Here is a 27,386-nt window from a genome sequence, read left to right as displayed (position 1 = left end):
GATGATGATCTCCTCATCGTAGAGATCATCCTCACCAAAAATCAGCTCATTCCAAAACCTCCAACCCATGTTTTGAAAAATATTTTGCCAAAATGTTTGTTGCTGAACATTTCCCATTATATATATATAAAAAGTAAAACATACATGTCTTTTCTTAATTAATGTCTGGTCTTTATTTTGAGAGAGAGAGAGTAAATGACTTGTCTTTATTATAAAAGAGAGAGAGAGAGAGGGATTGTCTTTTATATATATAAAGTAAAACAGAGTGTCTTGTCTCAATTAATGTTGAGATATATATAAAAGACGAGAGAAGTATTTCGGATCGGATATTAACAAATCGGATGTAGCGTTATCCGAATTCGTATCCGAAATCTATTCGAATCTTAAAAATACATCTGAATTCAAATCCGATATTCGAAAATTTCGGATAATATCCGATTTTTCAAATTCGAATTCGAATTCGGATTTCGGCTATCCATTGACAGGCCTAAATGGTTCAATCCATTTGGGTTCGGTTTTGATTTTTTGATTCGGTTTCGGTGTTGTTTTCGGGCAATGGGTAATTTGTACATCCCTATTATGCTATATCAGCTTGAGAATGACGTAAGCTTCCTTTTGATTTCAATGATAAATTTTTATTTAGTAGCTAATAATAATTCAGTCAATAACATTAGATCAGCTTGAGAATGACGTAAGCTTCCTTTTGATCTCAATGATAAATTTTTATTTAGTAGCTAATAATAATTCAGTCAATAACATTAGATCAGCTTGAGAATGACGTATGCTTCCTTTTGATCTCAATGATAAATTTTTATTTAGTATCTAGCAATAATTCAATTTTCATGTCAAGGGTCTCCCCACATGACATTCATTATTTTATTTTCCATCATATCGTTAATATTTATTTTTTATTTTCAAAAACAGCTGTAACACAGCAATACACACAACAATCGATGTCCGCGACAGCCCACTACTCCATGGCGGATTTCACTCTGCTACGCTTCTTTTGGATCCATAGTTCCTGGGTCAACCTTCCACAATGTCAGATCACATGTCCACTTCATATAAGCCCGAGACATGATGCTATTTCCAATAGCGCATATAAGAAACTCCGTCCTTACTAACATAGTAAGATTTTGAATTTTGAATTTTGAATTTTACTGTGCTTACAAGGGGTTTCACATTCCCAATAATTAAAACTGATTGAGACATAATCAAGCATATAAGAGTATTCAGAACACGTGTTTTATTATATTCTATTGGTACTGATTAATCAGGTTTAACCTCTTTCAATAGTTCTATAAATTACATAAGAATTATAGGAAGTCTTTTGTTCCTAATATTAAAAACAACACCCTAATCTCTTAGGGTGAATTATGCAACATGCTAATAGTTGACACTCCTATTCCATATTTTTTTTCAGAAAAACATTTGTGTTAATTAATCATCTTAGGCACACTTTGATGAAGATATTAGATCTTATTAAATATAGTATGAAAGATCTTCCAAATCTCACATCTTCATCAATATGCATTAGTTATCACCTTGAGAAACACATGTTTCCTTCTGAACCCAATGATTAATTACTATTTAATATTTAATGATACATATATTTTTTAATAGTTGGAGTTGCCCACCAACTACATTCATTTCTTTTCCCCAAATGCACATAGGTGTAAAACACGCCCACGCACCTAAGTTTACATTGCTTGCAGACCTTCTTTGTGATAGATTTCACTACACTTTGAGGCAACAATTACTCTTGTACCCTTCTTTTTAGATCTCTAGGTAGTCTTCTTTCCCATATCGTTCCTCGTGAAATTTGAAGTGAGCCATGGTGCTAGTTCTAATTAAATATATGAACCCAACCAATACAGCAAATTAAAAACCCCTAAGTGTTATTAATGTCACCCACCCTCTAATTTAGTGTTTGTCGATAGATTCAAAATGTATGCCCATAAATATTTGTCATCCTGCTCATTTCACAGTGAATTTAAATTCACATAAATTTTTTTTCTATGACTCCTATTGGAGTTGGACCTAGAGCTAGAGCTTATGGTTGATGGTCGACATATTGCAACATAACTGTGGGCTCGTGGGGACAAATCCATCTTATACCACTCAAGAATAGATTGTTAAATGTACTGATCTTGTATTATTACTTCTATATATTTTATAATTACAGACCACTCTTGTAATGTTTCATTCTTTTTCAAGTTTTAGTTTCTTAGTGAGGGAAAATAAAATAAAAATACACAATTAGAATAATGATCCCTGTAGAACTAGATTTAGTGAAAATTAGAGGTATATTGTTGTAGCTAAATCCTAAGCCACACACGGAAACCCGATTATTGAAATGAATTCTTTCTAACAAATCAATCAATTTCAACAACCAAATCCTAAGAATATTTTGCAAAGAAAATACAAGTAACAATAAAGAAAATAGATAAAAGAACACAATCACAACATAAGATATACGTGGTTCACTTTCAATGGGGTTACATCCACGAACAAACCGATAAGTAGAAATCCATTAATCAAAGAAGAAAATATATGGAAAAAAAATCTATGAATAATTCTATAAATTATGAATTAAATATTTTTGAAAGATCTTCCAAATCTTTTTTCTTCGTCTTTTTTGCATCAGTTGTCTGTTTGACAAGGACATCTGATCCCTCTTGGTCTCAATTATAAACGGCATAGGTTTCTTGAAAGCTGTAAGATATATTATAAATTGAACACGTGAAATATTTTAATTTATTTGAAATATATATTATAAGATGTATTATATTGATTAGATGAAATGGATAGTTGAGCAGATCATCACAAAGAAACAAATTTTCCAACAAACATTTATGATTCATTTATATATTTGGGGTCCATTATAATTATATTCATTTTTTATTTTCAACCTTATCTCCTTCACTCATAAATTTAACTAAAGCTCTACCATATATATATGTACCTTAGGAGCAATTTGAGAGATATCCGAAGATAATGGCTCACAAGTTTGAGATTAAATTAGATGTCAAGTGCCCTGCAGACAAGTACTATCGGTTGATTAAGCACAATCTCATGGACCTCACAAAGATCCATCCTGAGATTTACAAGAGTGTTGAAGTAATTGAAGGAGATGGAAAGAGTTTGGGCACTGTCAGGCTGTGGAAATATGTCTTAGGTAAGATGACACTAAATCAAGGTCTACCCTATTTAAATGTTCAAATACACCAATAATTTATTTTTCTTCCTTTTTTATTTTTATTTTATTTATTTGAGTATGTAAAGGTAAAGTTGTGGCGAAGTGCTAACTAGCTTAGTTGGTAAAGCCTTTGGTGATGATACTAGACATCATCAGAGCTCAAATCTCGGGAGTACGTTTTACTCTACTCATTAAAAAACAAGTTTATCAATAAAAACCAAGTAAAAACTTAGTTTAATGATTTTTCATTAGTAAAAATAAATAAATTGACAATATTCTTATTAGTAGAATATTTCTTAATTTTACGTCTCCAATAAAGGGAAAGTTTCCTTCTGTAATAAGATTCTTAATATATATATATATAGGGTCCCGTTCAGCAACAAACATTTTGGCAAAACATTTTTCAAAACATTGGCGAAACTTTTAAGTCACTTTTTTCTCCCTATAGATCTTCATGATTTTTGCTGTCATAATTGATTATTTTTTTCATATTGTTTTGGTCGATTATAATATATTTTTGACAACTAGTAACTCACTTTAATGACTACTTATCTAGAATGATCCCAATGCTAGATAAGTAATATAATAAACTATCTCATAAATTCACTTGGGTCTGTAGCATCATCTCCCCATAATATTTATGGCGAGATTCTATTGGCATGCCAATTTTTTTGCTTATAACACACCAAATTATATGGAAACAACCATTTAATTTTGGAGGATTGGTGTCTTATAATTAAAAGTTGACGTGCTAAGTTCTTTCATGATTTTTATTAGATTTTAAACTTCTATGGCTTGGCTTTGATTATTTGATCACAGGAGATGAACTCATGTTTGTCAAGGAGAAGACCACATCCATTGATGACGAAAAAAGGTCAATTGTTTTAAGTGTCATAGAAGGAGATCTCAAGAATCATTATGACTGTTTCAATATCGAAATTCATGTGACTCCAAAGGGTGACGGGTGCGTTGTCGGATGGGCTGTGGAATTTGATAATGTACATGACGAGGTCCCCACTCCACATCACTATATGGATTTGTTCGCTAAGATTTGCAAGGGCATTGGCGCTCATGTTGTCAAGGAATAAAAATAAGTCGCAACCAATGACAACGACGATGTTGGTTTTGCAATAAAAGATGTGGAGCTTTCATATGTAATTAATCTATGTTTGTAGAAGCTTATATGTAGGAGCTTTCATACTCCTAAATGGCGTGGTTGTAGTGTGTTCTTCTCTATGGTGGTGATGCCCTTCTATAAATGAAGCTTGTGTTTGTGATATGATAGGGATCTCTGGGATTCAAGTTATGTATTCCAAGGGTGGTATGCCCCCTTTGCAATGTAAATTATTTTATTTAAAATATTTCCTTGTTTGCTTTAAAAAATAATAATAAATAAATAAAAATGAAAATATGTAGTTAGTAGGAAACTCCTAGTATGAAGAGGCATCAAACATACAACTGAGATGGGGGTATATTTTTAGGGATTCCAAAGAAATTGGATGTTCTTATAGATGAAATTCGTAATTCATTTGAGTTCAATTAGAAAAGTTTGAGACCACTCCCTATGTGAAAAAGAGGTAAATTCGACGTAACCCTTTTAAACACTACATGGAAAAATGGATAAATTTGACGGTGAATGTCCATTGAATTTACCCCTTTTTTCAAGTAGTGTCCCTCTCTGTTCGACCTTTGTGCTGATCCACTTTGCAGTGACTTCCATTTTGATACCCTTCTTTCAGAGTTCACGGGCGAGGTGCTCACTCTTCTTGGGCCGTTAAATAGTCCATTACAAGGGCCTCCTCTTTTAATGTTAAACCCTAGATGTGGTATAACTTTGAAGTACTAACAGGCCAAAAGCTCTATGTATCATTAGGGGTGCAACTTGATCCAGTTCAAACCAAGAATCGAGAACTGTTGCTCAAAAATCATGAATCTTGAAGTGTTCTTTCTTCACAATGCCAGCCTGTTTGTACCAAAGAAAAAAAAAATCAACACTCCTCAAAATATATGGTAAATGGGTGTGTAATCAAACTTGTCCCCGTATCGTAATTGGTTTGTAGGGAGCAATACTTACCTGCACAAGGAAGGTTGAGACATTCTTCCTCTAATCGCCTTGGAGTTGAATAACCTGGAATCAAATATTGATACAAAACATTAAATCATGATACACTAGATACACGTGGAGGAGGAAAACGTAAGATAACATAGATATAGAAAGGTATTTGACGTCAAACACACCTAGCCTAGCTCCGGGTCCTGGACAATAGTAACATAACTAGCAGCAGAATTCCTTCTTAAGATCCTTAAGGATCTAGTTGTAGGTGAATTCCTTCTTCAAGCCCTACACTGTTGTCAAACTTTTCCTACTGTTTTGCTGCTGTATTCGAACGTACACATACTCCTTTGAACCAGCACCCCAGTCCTCAACATTTGTCTCAACAAACGGATCTGCCTCACCATATAAGAACGCCACATTCACAACCAAAAGTATAATTCTTAAACTTGTTCTCTTTTTCAAAAAAGAGAAAGCAAAACTTATTGTTGACAATAAATTTCTACGGATCTACCTTGAGATCCGTAAAAAATAATCGCAAATGATTTTATTGATTTTTGATGAAAAGTGGATACAGATCTCAGTGTTTCCTCTGATTAACAGTCAAATACAAAAATAATAGTGATGATGACATATATAGCTTTTCTTCTCTCCGGGCTTCGCGCTTTATCGATTGAGAAGGATGCTTTGACGTTGTCTTTGCTTTGTTCTTGATCTTCTATAGAGGCTTCTGTAGATTTTCTTCTCTCCGGGCTTCGCGCTTTATCGGCTAAGAAGGTTTTCTTGGCTTCCAGAGAAGGGCTTTGTGCTTGATCTTCTCTTTAGTCGGAGTCCGGATCTCTTAAGAACCTTGCTTTGTCTCTGGAGGAGGGCTTGAGAACTTCTTCTTCTCTAGAGGGAGAGCTTCTGTCTTCTGAGAGAAAGTGATCCAGCCCCCCCTAAATGAAAGAGGCTCTTGTATTTATAGACTTAAAGGTAATCTAGCTTTTCAATTATACCCCAACTTAAAGAGGTTTAATTGATTTGTTTAAAATGCTAAATTTGTCCAAATCCCATTTTAAGGATTCTATGGATCATTATTGGGCCAAACTTATTTGTTTGGGTGTAAAGTCCAATATTTAATATAGATCACTTGGTTTTATTTAGATCATGGGCTTTATCTGCGAAAACCCAAAACCTAGGCTTGTAAGAGGCACGTTCCCATTTAATGGACTTCAATTTGGATTTGAGGCCCATTAATAAAATTAGGGATTTTTATTTATAAAATTTGTAAAGGCCTCCTAAAAAATTTGGTGCCTACAAATGCCCCCTCAAGGATGCATTATTAGATGCATAGCTAGCAATGATGCATTCTTGATCACCTTGACTAGTATGTGATATGCTTTGGTAAATGTGTCAACACATTTTTTTTTTTTTTGATAGCACGTGTTTCTCTAAGAAACCCCGTCATTACTAACATGGTAAGATTTTGAATTTTCAATTTTACTGTGCTAGCAAGGGTTTCACATTCCCAATAATTAAAACTGATTGAGACATAATCAAGCATATAAGATGATTCAGCACACGTGTTTTATTATATTCTATTGGTACCGATTAATCAGGTTTAACCTCTTTCAATAGTTCTATAAATTACATATGAATTATAGGAAGTCTTTTGTTCCTAATATTAAAAACAACACTCTAATCTTGTAAGTCAATTTTTCATGGACTTTGATTTTATATTGAGTTCTCAACTACTAATTTTGTGATCGAGGAAGCACAATGCTGAGGTGCTAATTTAGAAAATAAAACAAAACTTTCTACATTAGGGTAAATTATGCAACATGTTCATAGTTGACACTCCTATTCCATGTTTTTTTTTTTCCAAAAGAACATTTGTGTTAATTAATCATCTTGGGCACACTTTGATGAAGATATTGGATCTTATTAAATATAGTGTGAAAGATCTTCCAAATCTCACATCTTCATCAATATGCATTAGTTATCACCTTGACAACCCGTATGTTTCCTTTTGACCCCAATGATTAATTACTATTTAATATTTAATGATATATATATATTTTTTAATAGTTGGGGTTGCTCACCCATTACATTTATTTTTTTCCCCAAATGCACGTAGGTGTAAAGCTCCACCATGCACCCAAGTTGACATCGCATGCAGACCTTCTTTGTGGTAGATTTCACTACACTTTGGGGGCAACAATTACTCTTGTACCCTTCTTTTTAGGTCTCTAGGTAGTCTTCTTCCCATATCGTTCCATGAAGTTTGAAATGAGTCATGGTACATGAACCCAACCAATACACCAAATTAAAAACCCCTAAGTGTAATTAATGTCACCCACCCTGTAATTTAGTGTTTGTCGATAGACTCAAAATGTATGCACATAAAATATTTGTCATCATACTCATTTCATGGTGAATTTAAATTCACATAATTTTTTTCTATGATTTCTATTGGGGTTAGACCTAGAGCTTATGGTTGACAGTCGACGTCTTGCAACATAAGTGTGGGCTCGTGGGCACAAATCCATCTACTGATATTCTACTACCCATTGCCACTGCTACACATGGTAGAGTCTAATCCTTTTTTTTACATTACTTTGCAATGCAGGTTTCCCATTGTAATGTGTGATCCTTGTTTTGGAGTTGTCATGCCTTGCATTAGTAAAATTTATTCCATCTGTTGATAGAGTTATTCTTTAAGATATCTCTGTTTATTTAAACTAGGGAAATGTTCAGCACCCTAAGTTTTACCACACACTTTAACAAACGTTTTTTGTCCTACATGGGTTAGAAGTTTTGGAATGAGCTGATTTTTGGTGAGGATGATCTCTATGATTAGAAGATCATCCTCCCCAAAAATCAGCCCATTCCAAAATGTTTAGCCCCATGTTTACACGTTGAAAAATCGTGGACCATCTATTTTTTGTAAATCAATTTTGATTGGGTTAGAAGTTTTGGAATGAGCTGATTTTTTGTAAGGATGATCTCCTCACCATAGAGATAATCCTCACCAAAAATCAACTCATTCCGAAACTTCTAACCCATGTAAGACAAGACGCGTTTGTTAAAGTGTGTGGTAAAACTTAAGGTGCCGAACGGGACCCTTTAAACTATGTATCATATTGAAAGACACATAGATACCTTTGTATATATTCCTTCGATTGAGAATGGAAGTTGGCACCCTGTAATATTTTATTCCAAAAGACATATGGATACCTATTGTGTGTATATATATATTTAGTAACTATTTATTACAATAAAATAGTTACTTTTGATTTTATATATATATATAGGGTCACGTTTAATGGCAAACTTTTTAGCAAACTTTTTGGCAAAACATTTTTCAAAACTTGAGTTAAAAGTTTTGGAATGGGCTGATTTTTGGTGAGGAGATCATCATCACCAAAAATCAGCCCATTTCAAAACTTTTAACCCCATAAAAAACAGTTTACAAAAAATGGACGGTCCACGATTTTTCAACTTGTAAACATGGGTTAGAAGTTTTGGAATGGGCTGATTTTTGGTGAGGATGATCTCCTCACCGTAGAGATCATCCTCCCAAAAATCAGCCCATTCCAAAACTTCTAACTCATGTTTTGAAAAATGTTTTGCCACAAAGTTTGCCATTGATCATCCTCACCAAAAATCAGCCCATTTCAAAACTTCTAACTCATGTTTTGAAAAATGTTTTGCCACAAAGTTTGCCATTGAACGCTATATATATATATATATATATATATATATATATATATATATATATAGAGAGAGAGAGAGAGAGAGAGAGAGAGAGAGAGAGAGAGAGAGAGAGAGAGAGAAGCGTTTGGAGGCCCTAAAAAGAGTTAAATATTGTGCCATACATTTTTCGAAATAGGGGTTAAAAGTTTTGAAATAGGTTGATTTTTTGTGAGGATGATTTCTATGGTGAAGAGATCATCCTCGCCAAAATCCAGCTCATTCTGAAACTTCTTACCCTTGTTTAGAAGTTAAAGAATCATGAACCGTTCAATTTTTATAAATCACTTTTCATGGGGTTTGAAATTTTGGAATGGGTTGATATTTGGTGAGGATGATCTCCTCATGATAGAGATCATCTTCACAAATGATCAGCCCATTTCGAAACTTCTAACCCATATCTTGAAAAAATGTTTGACTTTGTTTAAGGCCTCTGAATGCCTATACATATATAGATATAAATATAGAAACAAAAATGGTTATTGTATTGTATAACATGTAAAACATAAAGATAGAAACACATTTTTTATTAGTAATTATATATTATTATAAAATAATTATTTGTTGTCCATTGCATGAAATATAAAATATGAAGCTAGAACTTTTTGTATGGTTACTATTCATTACATAAAATAGTGACTTTGTTGTCTATTGTACAAATCCTATATATTTCATATATATATATATATTTTAAAATTTTGGGTTTTAATGGGTTTGGTTCTTCTTTCGGTTTGGATTCAGTCCGTTTTCCAAGGTTGAAAACCAAAACATTTTGGTTCAGTCCATTTGGGTTTGGTTCCGATTTTTCGATTCGGTTTCGGTGCTGTTTTTGAGTAATGGGTAATTTGTACATTAATTCAACTTGAGAATGACGTATCTTCCTTTTGATCTCAATGATAAATTTTTTGTAGTATCTAATAATAAATCAATTGTCATGTCAAGGGTCTCCTCACATGACATTCATTATTTTATTTTCAAAAACAGCTGTAATACTGCTACACACAACAATCGATTGTCCGCGACAGCCCACTTCTCTATGGCGGATTTCACTCTGTTACACTTCTTTTGGATCCATAGTTCCTGCGTCAACCTTCCACAATGTCGGATCACATGTCCACGTCATATAAGCCTAAGACAAGATGCCATTTCCAATAGCACATATAAAAAACCCTGTCCTTACATTGTAAGATTTTAAATTTTAAATTTTACTGTGCTAACAAGGTGTTTCACATTCCCAATTAATTAAAACTGATTGAGACATAATCAAGCATATAAGAGGATTCATCACATATATTTTATTATATTCTATTGGTACCGATTAATCAGGTTTAACGTCTTTCAATAGTTCTATAAACTACATATGAATTATAGGAAGTCTTTTGTTCCTAATATTTAAAACAACACCCTAATCTTGTAAGTCAAATTTTCATGGACTTTGATTTTATATTGAGTTTTCAACTACTAATTTTGTGATTGAGGAAGCACAATGCCGAGGTGCTAATTTAGAAAATAAAATAAAACTTTCTACATTAGGGTGAATTATGCAACATGCCCATAGTTGACACTCCTTTTCCATGTTTTTTTTTTTTTTTCCAAAAGAACATTTGTGTTAATTAATAATCTTGGGCACACTTTGATGAAGATATTAGATCTTATTAAATATAGTGTGAAAGATCTTCCAAGTCTCACATCTTCATCGATATGCATTAGTTATCACCTTGAGAACGATGTATGTTTCCTTTTGGCCCCCAATGATTAATTACTATTTAATATTTAATGATATTTTTATTTTTACTAGTTGCGGTTGCTCACTCACTACATTCATTTCTTTTCCCCAAATGCACATAGGTGTAAAACACCCCCACGCACCAAAGTTGACATCACTTGCAGACCTTCTTTGTGGAAGATTTCACTAAACTTTGGGGCAACAATTACTCTTGTACCTGTCTTTTTAGGTCTCTAGGTAGTCTTCTTCCCATATCGTTCCTCGTGAAATTTGAAATGAGCCATGGTGGTAGTTCTAATTAAATATACGAACCCAACCAATACACCAAATTAAAAACCCCTGAGTGTTATTACTGTCACCCACCCTCTAATTTAGTGTTTGTCAATAGATTCAAAATGTATACACATAAAATATTTTCATCCTGCTCATTTCACAGTGAATTTAAATTCACATAATTTTTTTTTCTATGACTCCTATTGGAGTTGGATCTAGAGCTTATGGTTGACAGTCGACGTATTGCAACATAACGGTGGGCTCGTGGGGACAAATCCATCTTATACCACTCAAAAACAGATTGTTAAAAGTACTGTTCTTGTATTATTACTTCTATATATTTCATAATTACAGATCACTCTTGCAATGTTTCATCCTTTTTCCAGTTTTAGTTTCTTAGTGAGGGAAAATAAAATAAAAATACACAATTAGAATAATGATCCCTCTAGAACTAGATTTAGTGAAAATTAGAGATATATTGTTGTGGCTAAATCCTAAGTCACACACGGAAATCCGATTATTGAAATTAATCCTTTCTAATAACAAGTCAATCAATTTCAACAACCAAATTCCAATAATATTTTGCAAAGAAAATATAAATAACAATAAAGAAAATAGAGAAAAGAACACAATCACAATACAAGATATACCTGGTTCACTTACAATAGGGTTAGATCCCCGAGAAAATCACAAGTAAGAACCCATTAATCAAAGAAGAAAGTATATGAAGAAAAAAAATCTTTGAATAATTCTATAAATTATGAATTAAATATTTTTGAAAGATCTTCCAAATCTTTTTTCTTCGTCTATTTGCATTAGTTGTCTGTTTGACAAGGACATCTGATCCCTCTTGGTCTCAATGATAAACGTCATAGGTTTCTTGAAAGCTGTAAGATATATTATAAATTGAACACGTGAAATATTTTAATTTATTTGAAATATATATTATAAGATGTATTATATTGATCAGGTGAAATGGATAGTTGAGCAGATCATCACAAAGAAATAGATTTTCCAACAAACATTTATGATTCATTTATATATTTGGGGTCCATTATAATTATATTCATTTTTTATTTTCAACCTTATCTCCTTCACTCATAAATTTAACTAAAGCTCTACCATATATATATGTGCCTTAGGAGCAATTTGAGAGATATCCGAAGATAATGGCTCACAAGTTTGAGATTAAATTAGATGTCAAGTGCCCTGCAGACAAGTACTATCGGTTGATTAAGCACAATCTCATGGACCTCACAAAGATCCATCCTGAGATTTACAAGAGTGTTGAAGTAATTGAAGGAGATGGAAAGAGTTTGGGCACTGTCAGGCTGTGGAAATATGTCTTAGGTAAGATGATACTAAATCAAGGTCTACCCGATTTAAATGTTCAAATACAAAAACAATTTATTTTTCTTCCTTTTTTTTATTTAATTTATTTGAGTACGTAAAGGTAAAGTTGTGGCCAAGTGCTAGCTAGCTTAGTTGGTAAAGCCTTTGGTAATGATACTAGACATCATCAAAGTTCAAATCTCGGGAGTACGATTTACTCTACTCATTAAAAAACAAGTTTATCAATAAAAACTAAGTTGGGGATAAATTTTGAGAATTGATCGATACCTTTCAGGATCAGAACTAAAATTTACTCATAAGTACCAATTAAAAATACCTCAGAACTCAAATTAATAGTTTAATGATTTTTCATTGACAACATTCTTATTAGCAGAATATTTCTTAATCTTACGTCTCACATAAAGGGAAAGTTTCCTTATGTAATAAGATTCTTAATATGTATATATATATATATATATATATATATATATATATATATATATACGGGGAGCGTTCGACAGACATCGTTAGGAAGACAGTGTTTGTCCTATATGACTTAAAAGTTTCAGACTGGACTAATGTTTTGTACGGATGTTCTCTATGGTGAAGAGATCATCCTCACAAAAAATCAGCCAAATTTGAAACTTAACCACATGAAATGTGGTTTAAAACTGTGAATTATCATTTTTTTACTGTTAATTTGTAAATCACTTTTGATGGGGTTAGAGATCACCCTCACAAAAAATCTGCCCAAACGAAACTTTTAAGTCACTTTTTTCTCCCTACAAGTCTTCATGATTTTTGCAGTCATAATTGATTATTTTTTTCATATTGTTTTGGTCAATTATAATATATTTTTGACAACTAGTAGCTCACTTTAATGAGTACTTATCTAGAATGGTCCCAATGCTAGATAAGTAATGTAATAAGCTGTCTCATAAATTCACTTGGATCTGTAGCATCATCTCCCCATAATACTTATAGCGAGATTCTATTGGCATGCCAATTTTTTGCTTATAACACACCAAATTATATGGAAACAACCATTTAATTTTGAAGGATTGGTGTCTTATAATTAAAAGTTGACGTGCCAAGTTCTTTCATGATTTTTATAAGATTTTAAACTTCTATGGCTTGGCTTTGGTTATTTGATCACAGGAGATGAACTCATGTTTGTCAAGGAGAAGACCACATCCATTGATGATGAAAAAAGGTCAATTGTTTTAAGTGTCATGGAAGGAGATCTCAAGAAACATTATGACTGTTTCAATGTTGAAATTCATGTGACTCCAAAGGGTGACGGGTGCGTTGTCGGGTGGGCTGTGGAATTTGATAACGTACATGATGAGGTCCCAACTCCACATCACTATATGGATTTGTTTGCTAAGATCTGCAAGGGCATCGGCGCTCATGTTGTCAAGGAATAAAAATAAGTCACAACCAATGACAATGACGATGTTGGTTTTGCAATAAAAGATGTGGAGCTTTCATATATAATTAATCTATGTTTGTGGAAGCTTATATGTAGGAGCTTTCATACTCTTAAATGGAGTGGTTGTAGTGTGTTCTTCGCTATGGTGGTGATGCCTTTCTATAAATGAAGCTTGTGTTTGTGATATGATAGGGATCTCTGGGATTCAAGTTATGTATTCCAAGGGTGGTATGCCTCCTTTGCAATGTAAATTATTTTATTTTATAATATTTCCTTGTTTGCTTTAAAAAATAATAACAAATAAAAATGAAAATATGTAGTTAGTAGGAAACTCCTAGTATGAACAGGCATTAAACATACAACTGAGATGGGGGTATATTTTTAGGGATTCCAAAGAAATTGGATGTTCTTATAGATGAAATTCGTAATTCATTCGAGTTCAATTAGAAAAGTTTGAGACCACTCCCTATGTGAAAAAGAGGTAAATTCGACGCAACCCTTTTAAATACTGCATGGAAAAATGGATAAATTTGACGGTGAAAGTCCATCGAATTTACCCCTTTTTTCAAGTGGTGTCCCTTTCTGTTCGACCTTTGTGCTGATCTACTTTGCAGTGACTTCCATTTTGATACCCTTCTTTCAGAGTTCACGGGCGAGGTGCTCACTCTTCTTGGGCCATTAAATAGTCCATTACAAGGGCCTCCTCTTTTAATGTTAAACCCTAGATGTGGTAATAACTTTAAAGTACTAACAGGCCAAAAGCTCTATGTATCATTATGGGTGCAACTTGATCCAGTTCAAACCAAGAATCGAGAACTGTTGCTCAAAAACCATGAATCTTGATGTGTTCTTTCTTCACAATGCCAGCCTATTTGTACCAAAGAAAAAAAATCAACACTCCTCAAAATATATGGTAAATGGGTGCGTAATCAAACTTGTCCCTGTATCGTAATTGGTTTGTAGGGAGCAATACTTACCTGCACCAGGAAGGTTGAAACATTCTTCCTCTGATCGCCTTAGAGTCGAACAGCCTGGAATCAAATATTGATACAAAACATTAAATCATGAAACACTAGATACACGTGGAGGAGGAAAACGAAAGATAACATAGATATAGAGAGGTATTTGATGTCAAACACACCTGGCCTAGCTCCGGGTCCTGGACAATAGTACCATAGCAGCAGAATTCACTACAGGAAATTGCTTCTATAGCAACAATTTGCAGCGACGGCCACATTTAAACCCTCATTATATCCATCTGTAGCAACAAAAAAATGTGACCGTCAATATATGGAAGTAAGGAAGAAGGGCTCTTCCTCTCTCTCTCGGCTCTTACTCTTTCATCGTGGTTACTTAATCTGTTAAATCGTCTCCTTATCTAATAGTAGTTTTAATAGAATCAAAACTCGTTCTCCTTTATTTTTTACGCAAGTTTCGGATTCAAAACTTGGTCTTGTGGTCAAACGAAGACAGAACAATCGAGAAGAAACCTTCGATTTCTCTAAATTTTTTTATTGTAAATTGATCTCTCCCCTTCGATTTGTTTAAATCTTCAATTGGAAATCGATCTCTTGTGTTCTATTTCTCTTAATCTTCGATTGTAAATTGATCTCTCATCTCCGATTTCCCTAAATATTCGACTGTAAATCAATCTCTGACCATCGATTTCTCCAAATCTTCGATTTTAAAACAACGTCTCCCATCCTCGGTTACTCACCATAGTCGATTTCAAAGTTATGCTTCTCCTATTCTCACAAAATCCTACTCGTTTCTCATATTCGATTTTAAAGCTGACTTTTGATCTTTGTTTCACCAGAAGAAGAAGAAGAAAAAGGGGCGGTAGAGGGATCTCATTCTCTTTGGTTGATTTTGAGAACGATTGAAGTCAAAGGAAGATAATGATAGAAGATCTATAAAGAATTTCAAATTGGTAAGTCCTTAAGAAGAAACATTAGTTTTCATCAATTCCATCATGATAAACCCTAGTTCTTTAGTTTTTTATTGATACAAGTAATTTAATTTGTGATTTTTGTTTGATTTGAAACCCTAGAATCTGTAATTTTTTCCAATTCAAGCCGTTCATTTCTGTTTCTCAATTTATTTTTGATGGATAATTAAACTTGAGCCCTAGATATGTTATGGATTGGAGATTATCTTACAACAGTAAATCAATGTAAATTTATAGTCAATTAAGATTCCATATAGCATATCTTACACCCTAATCGAGTTATAATGCTTCCATTAGGATTTAACCTTGAAAAAACCTTCCTCTATTGTTGATCTCTCCAGTGAAAGAGAAGAAAGAAATTTTTTTTTTTATCCTCAAAATAATTAGAGAGAGAGAGAGAGACTGATTTTTTCCCCCAAAAAAGTTTTAAAAGTAAGACTTGTTCTATAGATATTTGATTTATCCAATTTCAAAAGGCCCAAATACCTAGTTTCCCAAAAAAGAAAACTTTATAAAAATTATGTAAATGAAAAATGTTAGTATTGTTTCTTTTTGGTCTCCATAGAAATGAAAAATATTTTTCTTATATGTTTTATAGAAATATTTAAAAATTCAATTCCATGGTTGAAATGGATAATCCTTGGGCTTTGGGAGGTAAGCTAGAGGTACTAAAACTTATAGCATCTGTAAACTAAATTATCACAATTAAGTGAAATATTAGTAGATTTTCCACATCCCATCTCCATTTCTTTTTTGACCAAATTATATAGGCTGCGAGTAATCCTTCCCTATATCATGTTCTCTTAATTGTTTTGTTAATGTTTTTAAGTAATCTTTGACTAAGCAATTTATTGTAGTAGTTAATGCTTGGTTGAATTTCTTTATGTAGGAGGATTAGTGACATAAATGGCACAAGAAATGTCTTTCCACCACTAAGTAACTTGTTAAACATGACTAGCCTGTGAGTTGAATGCTTATATAGAGTACTACCAAACATTGTTGTTGAACATGTTTTGGATTTAGTATTTTAATTTTTTTTTCAGTCACATAATTTGTTAAGAGATCTAAGACACCAAATCTTGATCTAGGTATCCAAGCTTTTAGACTTTCATGGTTTAGAGCTTAGAATAGATACCAATATCTCTGTTAGTTTTGACCCTTTTGTTGTTTTCTTCTATTTTGGTGAGGTTCTACATCAGAGAGAGAAAAATGTTGGCAGGACTTGGGCTGTTGTACCCAATTCTTGGTTTTAGATCTTGTGTTGCCTTCATTTACATGTCTTTTGGGGACTTGAGATTTGATTATTTTAAAGAACCTGAGATGGGTTTTGTGGGAAGGAATGGGACACAATTCATGGTGGATGGGAAGGCATTCTATCATGTGAATGGGACACAACTGATCAAGGTAACTGAAATAAGTTCTTCTATAAATGGAGATATTGTTGTTTGTTATTTATCAAAAAATATATACAGTAACTACAAATTAAATTGTTGAGTGTGCCATTGTATAGTAACTGTCATGCACTTATTTGGGTAGCATTCTTTTTTTTTCCATCTGTATGATTGTGTAAATACTTCCAGTGTTGGTAGAGTTGACCTTGTTAGTTGTGCCATTTTTGGGTGAAAAAAATACTTCCAGTGCTGGCAATTTGTTATGCTTCTTCTTTGCAAGCCTTTAGGCTTTAAAATCTCAAGAGATAGCTAAGGGTTCCTGCATTAGGCAGGGCTAGGCTTTAAAATCTCAAACAACGTTAAATTTAAGTTTTCCACGGTGTACTATTTTCCTTAGAGTTGGCCATGCAATCAAACACGCCCTTAAGAAAATCAAGATTAAGTTAAAAATGCTGGACATGGATATGGCTCCCATTTGAAGTGTCCAGGTAATGTAAACTTTAGAAGACATGGTCATGTTTTGAGTTGTGTATTTTTTCCTATCTTAGCTTATCTACTACACTCTCTTAATTGTATTTTCAATTAACTAATGATGGATGATGTGTACACTTTAAGCTGGCAAGCTGAAATTAGGAGATTTCAATCCATATTGGTTTGGATTTTCTTTTCACTCTTGTATAATCTTCAATATAAAGATTTATTTCTACTAATTTTCACTTTGCAATGGGTGCATGAGTTTGGAATTGCAGCTGCACACTCAATGTTCAATCAGGTATTCTTGTTCATCAATGTTCAGCTATTCAATAGGTAAATTGGTTCAACTCGTATTTTCTTGTTGATCCCATTAAATCTGTTATGTAGTATTTTAGCCAAACAAAAATGAGTATAACTATGTTGCTCTTGTCACCGTGTCCTTATTTACATTCTTTTCATTTTCCTCAGCCTTCTTTTGCGGCGTTTGTGCTGCTCACCCAGTGATGTGGAGTATGTAAAAGCAGGCTTATCCTATTTAGAAAAATGGTGCATTGAAGTAACTGATGAGGTATCATGAATCAATCCCTTTATTCTGTTTATTGTCAGTTGTAGTTTTTTTTTTGTTTTTGTAAAACCCTTTTCTTACTAACATAGTAAGATTGTGAGCCTTACTAAGGAGGTTGTTTTGCTCAAATGGATTACCACATGAGAAATTCAAAACCACAGCCCTCTAAGTTTCATCGAAATACATGAATCTCACTCCCAAATACTATTGAATCCTATCAAACTCTCCTCAATTACTAATCCAACTTGTGTTGTCCATGTTGGACAAGTCCCATAAGAGAAATTAGTATATGAATCGATCTTCAACTTATTATTTCTTTTGAAATTTATAATCCTGGTACCATTAATCTATTCCCTGCCAATCTACCTATAGAGGTAAATTTATTTCTTTTGCTTTTTATAGTTCAATTTCATCTTCATTAGTATGATTCTAGACTGTAATTTGTTTCTAAACTAGTCCTAGATTATCAATTTTCATCTATAAGATATTTGCAATGATTTTGTTGCAATAAAGCTAACTTAGAAATTGGATCTATTCAGATCTGTAAGATAATTCTTGATCCGATTCATGCACAATAGATTCATCTTCAATTGTGCTTTTAAAGTTTTGATTTTTTTAAATTCTATTTATGATCTTCTATTTTTTTGATTTTTCGTGGTTGCAGTTACTGGAATTAATCCACAATGGAATCAGACAAGTATATATGTATTTGGGAAACATCGCCACAAAATAGTGTTGTTATCACGACAAGTAAGGCGAAGTATTGTAGATTTGAGGGAGGCACGCTACTGATAGTTTCTTATTTATATTCTACAAGACAAAATAGATGAACTTACAAATTTGATAATGAAGAATGGAGGTTGTCTTGTATGCAAGTGGTGTCATAATATACTGGCAAAACAATCTTGGCCCAACTATTGTTGTGTCAATTATGTTTTCTTATAGTGTGGCATCTGGAATGTTTATTGCAGGAGTTTCAAATTGTAGATTAGAATTTGGATTGGCAAATAGATTTTTGAAAGTTGAAGATAAGAGGGGCATTTGGGTCTTTTCATATTGGTAATAGGGGTCAAAGTCATTAATTTTAAAACATGGGGGTATTTCCAATATTCAACAATACATGAGGGGGTTCGTGTAAAATTTATTTTTTTTTTCAAATACTTTATAGGGACGGCAAAAATCGTAGCTAAATAATAATTTTTTTTAAAAAAAAATAATACTCTATAACGACGGCCAAAAGCGGCTGTCGCTATAACTCATGTACCTACGTTTGGCCACCCTGGTTGTCGTTAGATGTTTTAGCGACGGTATTTTGTACCTATAGCACGGTCACAACCGTCGCTATAGCCCTATTTTACTGTAGTGATTCCTTAAGATCCTTAAGAATGTAGTTGTAAGTGAATTCCTTCTTCAAGCCCTACACTGTTGTCAAACTTTTCCTACTGTTTTGTTGCTGTATTCGCACGTACACATACTCCTTTGAACCAGCACCCGAGTCCTCAACATTTGCCTCAACAAACGGATCTGCCTCACCGTACAAGAATGCCACAATCACAACCAAAAGTATAATTCTTAAACTCGTTCTCTTTTTCAAAAAGGAGAAAGCAAAACTTATCGTTGGGGCTTCAAACACCCAAAATATTCTCTAGAAATGAGACACAAGCTCCTGTCTTAGTTTAAGTAAGAAAATACGCACCAAAGGCAGTGGGAATCTGAATGTCGATTTAAGACATGAACCTTGGTTATAAGAAATTGAGAAAAGTAACAACTGGAGTTTTCTTTTCTCCTCTTTTTTATTTTTATTTTTTTGGGTTTAATGCTCAGACCTGAAACAGATATAAGAAACCCATCAGTTTCCTTGGCTAAAAATGATAAATACAGTAGCCCAAAGAAAACTTATTTTCTAGAAGCTAAACATCACAGTTTGGGAACATCAGCTTCTAGAAACATGAAGACTACAACAAACATGACTTGACTTAATCAAATATATAAGTACATAACTCTGATACAATGCTTTCATGTTCATTTTGTCAAAGTGAGGAATATAATTGTTCAATTCTTGGGTGCTAGATGTGCCATGTTGTCACGGCTGTGTTCTTTTGAAGCAAGGTCGAGCTGCGTAAGGGGTGCTAATCAGAAGCAAGCCTGTAAAAATGATCGTACCACAAATGTAGCAAGCAAACAAGATAACAGACCAACATGAGACAAAGCCCGGAGGCAGCTTTGTTGATATAATATTGATTACACGGACTAACACGTTACAAAAGCAAATAAGATATGTTACAATGCAACTGATGATCCTATGACATGCGGGACTTCCCCACGTCACTTGGCGCAAGGGCTCTAGTAAATGTCGGTGTAGGCCAGAGATTGGGAAGCACTAGACACCCTTCTTACAAAGAATATGCTAAGTCTTTTGCTAGGTTTCCAGAAGAAAATATCAAAAGTGGAGTCGGTCATACTCCCTTATTACTAAAATGCCACTAAACTAACATATATGCCCTAGCACGGGGTTGATGTGACTTCATATTGAACCTTACATAGTGTTACATGGTGCTCCCAGGTGACTTTAGGATGAGCTACACCTAAATCTAGGTGACATAATGTATAGTCATCACAGTCTCCCCCACCCATTCTGTAGACGTCCTCATTGTATAGCCCTGACAAACCTTCAATCTTCTACTTGAAAGGTAGCAGGTTCTCTGCACTCTCCTATGTAGCTTTACATTCTAGCATGTTCTTCTATGTGACAAGGTATTCCACGTACTGTTGTTACTGTTGCTAGCTCAAATTGCTGCTGACTTGACGTTATCAAAAACTTTGTCGACAACACGCTTTGGCTGAATAACTGAATGAGAAGATATACGTGTTGGAATCCTGCGTGTAGGATTTGTATGGTACGACTTGAGACTTCTTGCATGGAAGATAGGGTGAATGTTGCATAACCTGTTGGTAACCAGAGTTTAGCAAACCTATACGTCCTTGGACTCTGTCTCTTGTAGGGTTTGGCACTGGCAAGATGCTTCAAATACTCCAACATGGAATTGAATCTCTTCGTTTGTCAATCTGTTTGAAGATGCCCACTAGTTGAAAGGTCAAGTTGAAACCCAAGTAATCTGCACAGTTCGTCCCATAACTTTCCTATGAACCTTGAATTTCTAACGTTAACAATGCTTTTGGGCACACCCCAATTCTTGATGGCATTCCTGTGAAGTAACTGAGAGGTTTCATCTACAACCTGAACTTGACAGTAACTTGATCTCAAACCCAACTTTGAAGAGTACTTGGTTGTTCCAAGTTTATTAAATAAGTTGGAATCCGTTGGATATAATACTTGTTCTTGATAGAGATCTTGTTTGATGCTCAATAATCGACACCACGTCACAATGACCTACCATACTTCTTCTACTGCTTGCATAACTCACCTAGTTCTAGAGGATTCATCCTGTAAGGCCCCCTCGTAAGAGGCGTGGTACCAGGTAGCAGTTCATTTTGATGACCTATCGATTTATGTGGTAGTAGAACCTTCTAAAGCTCATTCGACATCACATCATCAAACTTTGTCATTACCTGTGTGGGAGTTGAACTATGATCTTGATCTTCAAGTTCAACTCGTAAGGTAGCAATGTACGGCTGCTCATCTTTCTTCAACTGAAAGGCTGAAATCACCTTTCTCTCTTCCTTGTCGATAGAGACAGGAATGAAGCTTGGACATTCACCTAGCATGACTAATGTGTTGGTGAATGACATTGGTACAACCTTGTTCTGTCGTAAGAAATCCATCCAAATGATAACTTTAAATTCATCAAGAGAAACTGCGAGTCAATCAAGCTTACCCTTCTATGTGCCTATTTTGATGGACATTGACTTGGTCAACCCTTGGATAGGAGTGGCTTGGGAGTTTACAGCTTTCATGTGGCTTGAACTTTTATCTAACTGGATATTGAGATGCTTCTCCTCTGCAAGGTTAATGAAGTTGCGCGTAGCTCCTGTATCAACCATTGCTTGGGTGGTCTTGCTACCAACTTCAATATCAACATACATAAGATCCTTCCGTTGACGATTTTTTTGAGTTTTAGATATCTGTTTAATTGCATTCAATAAATGCATAGCTCCCATATGAAGAGAATTTTCATCATCTTGCCTACTCGTACTCTCGTGACTAGGATCACTACGGGAAGCTAATAATGCATTCAACTTACTCCGCTATGGACATTTAAATGTCTTGTGAGGACCATCACATATCATGCACTTAAGCTTGTGGCGGTGCTTGGCAATCGAGGTACTTCTATTCTGTGAAGGAGAGGAATTCCGTTGGGATCCTTGACTAGAACTATGTCTGTGCCCTCTATTCTTACCATTTGAAGACATCTTAATGTGCACATGTTGCTACAAGTACCCCTTTGAGTGAAGGTGTACATTTTGTTTGTTCCCTTTCGTGAGAATATAATCAATCAATCGCTCGATTATGGCAATTGTAGATGTGAGATCTTGCACATGTTGCCTTTGGAGCTCTGTCTGAACCTAAGGCTTGAGCCTTTCTTGGACTGAGAACAACTTATTTTTCTCTAATATGTCATGGATATCAAGTATTAAGGTAGAAAACTGTTTGACGTAGTCGTGAACTGTACCTGTCTAGTTTTGGTGCTTCGCCAAACACTAACACAAATTCCAAGGTCAAATCTCAAGGTACTAGGTGAAATCGCCTCAACCCCCGCGGTCATCCGCTAAATAGCGGATAGGGGGTCCGATCTACGTATCTTGGGGATTTTTAAAAGAATAGGGAGTCGCCACCTAGTTTAGGTCTAGGAACCAAAATTAACTCTAAATGGATATGGGTCAGTCCGTGAATCAGAGAGATAAGGAAGGAGTCAGATTACAGATTTCGGAAGGTGTTAGGCACCGAACCCACCTGATCAAGGTGATCAGTCTCTACTGCGATCCAAAAATATCCTACTGTCAACACTCAAAGACTAAAAGTCAAACTAGGGTCCAATCATCATCAAATCGTATTGGATTTACTAAACAAATCTTATAGCTACGAAAATTACACGATTTCTCGAATTTCGTATTAAGAAAATCCATGATTTAATGAGGCATACATGACACCAAAAATTAATGGATCAATTCGATCATATTTTGAACAATATGAAATCGATTTTCAATGCCACGTATATAAGATTAGTGAATTGGCTCATTGACGATATTTTATCAAAGAGATTCGATTTTTGAACCGTTATGTGCATTAAATTAGTGAGTTTTTGAATCCATAAATTTTTTATTAAATAAATCTTGATTTTTGAAATGTCACGTGTATTAAAATCAATGAGTTAACTCACATGCCCGATTTTATAGGAAATCTCAATTTGAAATATCCAATACATACAAAAAGTCAGTGACTCAACTCATGTGCCCATTTCGTGGGAAAATTCAGCTTTAGATTTTCAATGTACACAAACTCAGTGATTAAACTCGATAATTTTGATTGAAGAAAAATTTTTAATTGTCACGTGCATCGAAATTAGTGAGTTAACTCACACATTTATTGATCAAAAGGATTCGATTTTTAAATTATCACGTGCATAAAATCAGTGGGTTAACTCACAAATTATTAATCAAAGAAATACAATTTTTGAGTTGCCACGTGTCCTAAAATCAGTGGGCCAATTCGTTGTTCAATTTCATGGGAAATTTTGGTTTCCAATGCACATGAAAATCAACGAGTTGACTCATTGATTTTCCTTGAGAAAATCGATTTCTTAATTTGTCATGTATTCAAAAATTCATCAGTTGATCAACTCCAATATTAATCAATTAACCCAATTTGATATTAGCAAATTGAAAAAATCGATTATTTTGATTTTTCATGTATTCAACAATTCATGAGTTGATCAATTCCAATATTTGCGAATTGGCTAAAAAAAAAAAATCGATGAATCAACTTGATAATATGAACACCCAATAAGCCGATCCACCAATTTGATATATGCGAGTTAATTCATTCAATCTAAAAATGGACGAATCGTTCCATTAATATTTCAGAAACTTAAAAGTTGCCATTAATGCCACATATACTCCAAAATTCCATGAATTAATTCGGAGGCATTTAAACAATGAAACCGAGAATAAAATGAAAAATAATAAAAATAAAAATAAAATAGAAATAAAAAAATAAAATAAAAAAATAAATAAACAAAACAGAGGCATAAAAAATACTCCTAACTTATCAACATGCAAAGGAATAAAACATGAACAAATTAACAATATACATATTCTCCTACCTTATTGATATGTAAAAAAAAAAAAGAAACAAAAAAAACAAAACATGGAAACTCACCCTTAAAAAAAAAAAAAAATCTTAACCACACCAATATATGCTAAAACAAATAAATGATAAAAACATAACTCCTCTACTCCTATCGGTATGCATGGACAAATAAAAGAAAAGAAGGGAAAAATTTCTCCTTATTATGCCAATACATCCAAAGAAACATGCCATGAAAAATAAAGATGAAGCAATAACGAAAATAAAATAAATAAAAAAAATTACCTATTGATCGGTGAACGGCGAATCAATTCCTTCATGTATGACCCCTAGACTTATGAGCACTTGCAGTAGGGAGAGAGAGAGAAATGGATTGGGCGTTGGGCAGCAATGGAGAAAATGCAGCAACGGTTTTTCAACAGAAAAACTTGAGATGTTGCAGTTTTTTAATTTTTTTAAAATGGAGAGTAACAAAAATAAATAGAAAAACGTCCTTGTAATGGTGGACGGTTGCTGCTGTCTTATGGTGATCTTCCAAACAAAATGTGAGAGAGAGAGAGATGGGCTGGTGTGGCTGTTATGGACGGAGCATTGTTGTTTTTTTTTAAATTATTATTCAAAAGCCTCCTAATCAACACGTCCTCCTCCTCAAGTAGTTGCTGTTTTTGTAGGGAAGATGATGGCTACAAGCTTTTTTTCACTGAAAGGAGGAAGTGGAGAGACTGATAGAGAGGTTGGGAGGGCTGTTGTAGCAAATAGGGAATGTAGAGAGAGTGAGAGAGGGCTGGGATGTTGATGAGGATGGCTGTGTTTCTTTTTTCAATGGCTCGTCCTCCTTTTGTTTTTACTTTTGTTATTTTATTTTTGCTGATAGAACCAGAGAAAAGAGAAAGTCTAAGAAAGAAGGAACATAGAAGAGAGATGCCTGAGAGTGTAGGGGAATCTGTGCAAGAGAGAACGTGGGAGATATGGAGAGATGAGGGAGATGAGAATGTAGGTGTTTAATGGAGGTTTGGGCTGTTGGAGATGGAGGTGAGGTTGCAGATTTTTTTAATGGAGAAGAAGAGGGAGTATAGTAGGGATGGTTGGAGAAAGGAGTCGTGACAAATGACGTTGCTGCAAGGGCTGCTATGGAGTGTAGGTGAAAAAGACAGAGAGGGGGCTGGTAGAGAGAAACGTGAAGAGGGTTGGCTTTTTTTTTTTTTTTTGTTGTTTAATGGCTGCTACCCCTTTTTACAATCTGCTGGTTTTCTTTTATAGTTAAGAGAATGAGAGATGGAAGTAGTTAGGAGAGTGGGTGGTTATGGAGTGGAGAGTGATGGAGAGAGTTGGAGAAGGAGTGGGGAAGAAAGAGGGAGAGAGGGTTGAGCTCATTGGTGAAGAAGTGGATTGAGGATGTGGGGTAGAAGGAGTGTGTTGGAGAAGAAGAGAAAAACGTGGGTTGTTTTTTTTTTTTGTTAGTTTATTTATTTATTTATTTTTTAGAAGAATGAGATAGGGGGATTCCACGCTACTTGTACTACAATAATTTACTCCCATTGAATTTTGATTAGTTGATTTGATTAAAATTTGAATTTCAAAGTTGTCGACAGTTTGATTTGAATTTAATGTTTTAATTTGAATTTACATTTGGTTTGATTTCAATTTGATTTTAAATTTTGATTATTCGATTAAAATTTAATTTGAATTTTGATTTTAGTATTGGTTGTTGGTTGATTTGATTTGATTTTAGATTGGGTTCGATTTTAAATTTTAAATTTATTGATAGAATTTGAGTTTAATTTTAATGGTTGATTACTTGAAATTTTTATTTTGGTTGGTCGAATTTTTTTTTTTCATTATTATTATTTTTAATTTGAAAATTTTTTGATTGGATTTAATTGTTCAATTTTAATTTTAATGGTTTGATTTTTAATTTTAATTGTTTGATTTTAATTTTAATTGATTGGATTTTTAATTTGAATTGTTTGAGTTTTATTTTTAGTTTAGATTGGATTTCAATTGTTATTACATTGTCCTAGGGATCGGGATCTCTAAATTGTATTTGGACGTTAAGGGGCGTTTTGGTCTTTTTGGCAATTTTTAAAGATTTTTCTCGAACTTCTCTGTTTTCATCGATTTGGGTCTCGTTAGACTCGAAATCACATTCTGAGTGCAATGGAGGTATTTTCGAGATTTTTCAGAGGTCAAAAGTTTATGAGGGGTATTTTCGTCATTTGATAATTTTTTACAAATTTATCTGTTTTCATCGATTTGGGTCCCATTAGACTCGAAATCACATTCTGAGTACAATGGAGGTACTTTTAAGACTTTTCGAAGATCCAAAATTTATAAAGGGTATTTTCATCATTTTTGTGATTTTTACAGATTTTTAGGGATTTCATCGTGAGGTTTCTTTCAGTCCCAGTGATTATTTCTAAGTCTCAAATCCATATTTTTCTAGCGTAACGAGGTTTCTAAGTTATCGAGCTGTGTAGCGAACCTATGCGTACGTGCTTGCTAAGTTGGGTGTAAGATGTATCGATCCTAAGCGTGCGTAACTTTCTATGTTGAATCGTGACGAGTAGGGGGGATGAAAAGACTAGAAACAGAAGGAATCTAGTAGTACTCACAAGGCTTCGAGTTCTTTTATGTTCATCATTAGGAATCTACTAAAATCGGGTGATGAATTGTCGAATTAGGCAGATGCAAAAGTAGGGTGTCTACAGATGCCCCTCTTTGACAGAGGATGGAAGCAAACTAGATGCCCAATCTATTGTGGTAGATAGTACGACATCCGAATGCCAAAGCTAAGCACAGTCCATTTTGCAGTCTGATTAGATAATTTGTTGAAGTGTCCAGATCCTTGAGGATAACCTTTCTTTGGAAAAATGTCAGATCCTTGAATTTTGAAAAATTCTCCTTGACTAATGCGAATGCAATGCGAGTGCACGGGTGTGACATTGTGTAGTGATGAACATAAAAATTCGTGCAGCATGTTTTTTAGAAAATTA

The 27,386-nt window shown here is 34.0% G+C and overlaps 3 protein-coding genes, 1 long non-coding RNA gene and 1 pseudogene across 13 annotated transcripts in view; 3 read left to right on the top strand and 2 right to left on the bottom strand.

Annotated features, from left to right (window-relative positions):
* Positions 1-2,978: 2,978 nt before the first annotated feature.
* LOC147394075 (major latex protein 146-like) lies at positions 2,979-4,558 on the top strand. The gene is made up of 2 exons (XM_086453476.1): positions 2,979-3,178; positions 4,019-4,558. Exons 1-2 carry the CDS (start codon positions 2,998-3,000, stop codon positions 4,285-4,287), a joined length of 450 nt encoding a protein of 149 aa, XP_086309602.1. The 5' UTR covers positions 2,979-2,997; the 3' UTR covers positions 4,288-4,558.
* Positions 4,559-4,622: 64 nt separating this feature from the next.
* Positions 4,623-5,560, bottom strand: LOC147394074 (uncharacterized). The gene is made up of 3 exons (XR_015181362.1): positions 5,438-5,560; positions 5,274-5,327; positions 4,623-5,162 (listed from the first exon to the last, which is right to left on the bottom strand). It is a non-coding gene; the product is annotated as an uncharacterized LOC147394074 (long non-coding RNA).
* A 6,552-nt stretch (positions 5,561-12,112) lies between these two features.
* LOC147394070 (major latex protein 146-like) overlaps positions 12,113-27,386 on the top strand; it is an 85,176-nt gene continuing 69,902 nt past the window's right edge. Inside the window, exons 1-2 of one of the 3 annotated variants that reach the window (XM_086453475.1) lie at positions 12,123-12,336; positions 13,477-14,017. In XM_086453475.1, coding sequence (XP_086309601.1) covers positions 12,156-12,336; positions 13,477-13,745 — 450 coding nt within the window. In that variant the 5' untranslated portion in view covers positions 12,123-12,155 and the 3' untranslated portion in view covers positions 13,746-14,017. Of the gene's footprint in view, positions 12,337-13,476; positions 14,018-27,386 lie in introns of those variants that run through there. The other 2 variants (XM_086453473.1, XM_086453474.1) reach the window with 2 other exon arrangements.
* LOC147394072 (protein translation factor SUI1 homolog) lies at positions 14,162-19,861 on the bottom strand (annotated as a pseudogene). The gene is made up of 5 exons (XR_015181361.1): positions 19,825-19,861; positions 19,487-19,652; positions 14,892-14,940; positions 14,728-14,781; positions 14,162-14,618 (listed from the first exon to the last, which is right to left on the bottom strand). The product of XR_015181361.1 is annotated as a protein translation factor SUI1 homolog (transcript).
* On the top strand, positions 14,896-18,927 carry LOC147394073 (mannan endo-1,4-beta-mannosidase 2-like). 7 transcript variants are annotated; one of them, XR_015181355.1, is made up of 7 exons: positions 14,896-15,046; positions 15,567-15,680; positions 16,588-16,659; positions 16,898-17,102; positions 17,839-17,896; positions 18,032-18,131; positions 18,793-18,927. XR_015181355.1 is itself a non-coding variant. In XM_086453477.1 (5 exons), the coding sequence occupies exons 2-5, from the start codon at positions 16,649-16,651 to the stop codon at positions 18,079-18,081; spliced, it is 324 nt and encodes a 107-aa protein (XP_086309603.1). In that variant the 5' UTR covers positions 14,967-15,680; positions 16,588-16,648; the 3' UTR covers positions 18,082-18,506. The 7 variants fall into 7 exon arrangements, 1 of the variants encoding a protein (XP_086309603.1); XR_015181356.1 differs by having other exon boundaries at positions 14,967-15,483; XM_086453477.1 differs by lacking the exon at positions 18,793-18,927 and having other exon boundaries at positions 14,967-15,680; positions 18,032-18,506.

The sequence above is a fragment of the Akebia trifoliata genome, chromosome 9 (genome assembly GCF_017979445.1).
Source record: "Akebia trifoliata isolate Shusen 1 chromosome 9, ASM1797944v1, whole genome shotgun sequence".
Classification (NCBI taxonomy): domain Eukaryota; kingdom Viridiplantae; phylum Streptophyta; class Magnoliopsida; order Ranunculales; family Lardizabalaceae; genus Akebia; species Akebia trifoliata.
This window is presented reverse-complemented; position numbering and strand designations above follow the sequence as displayed.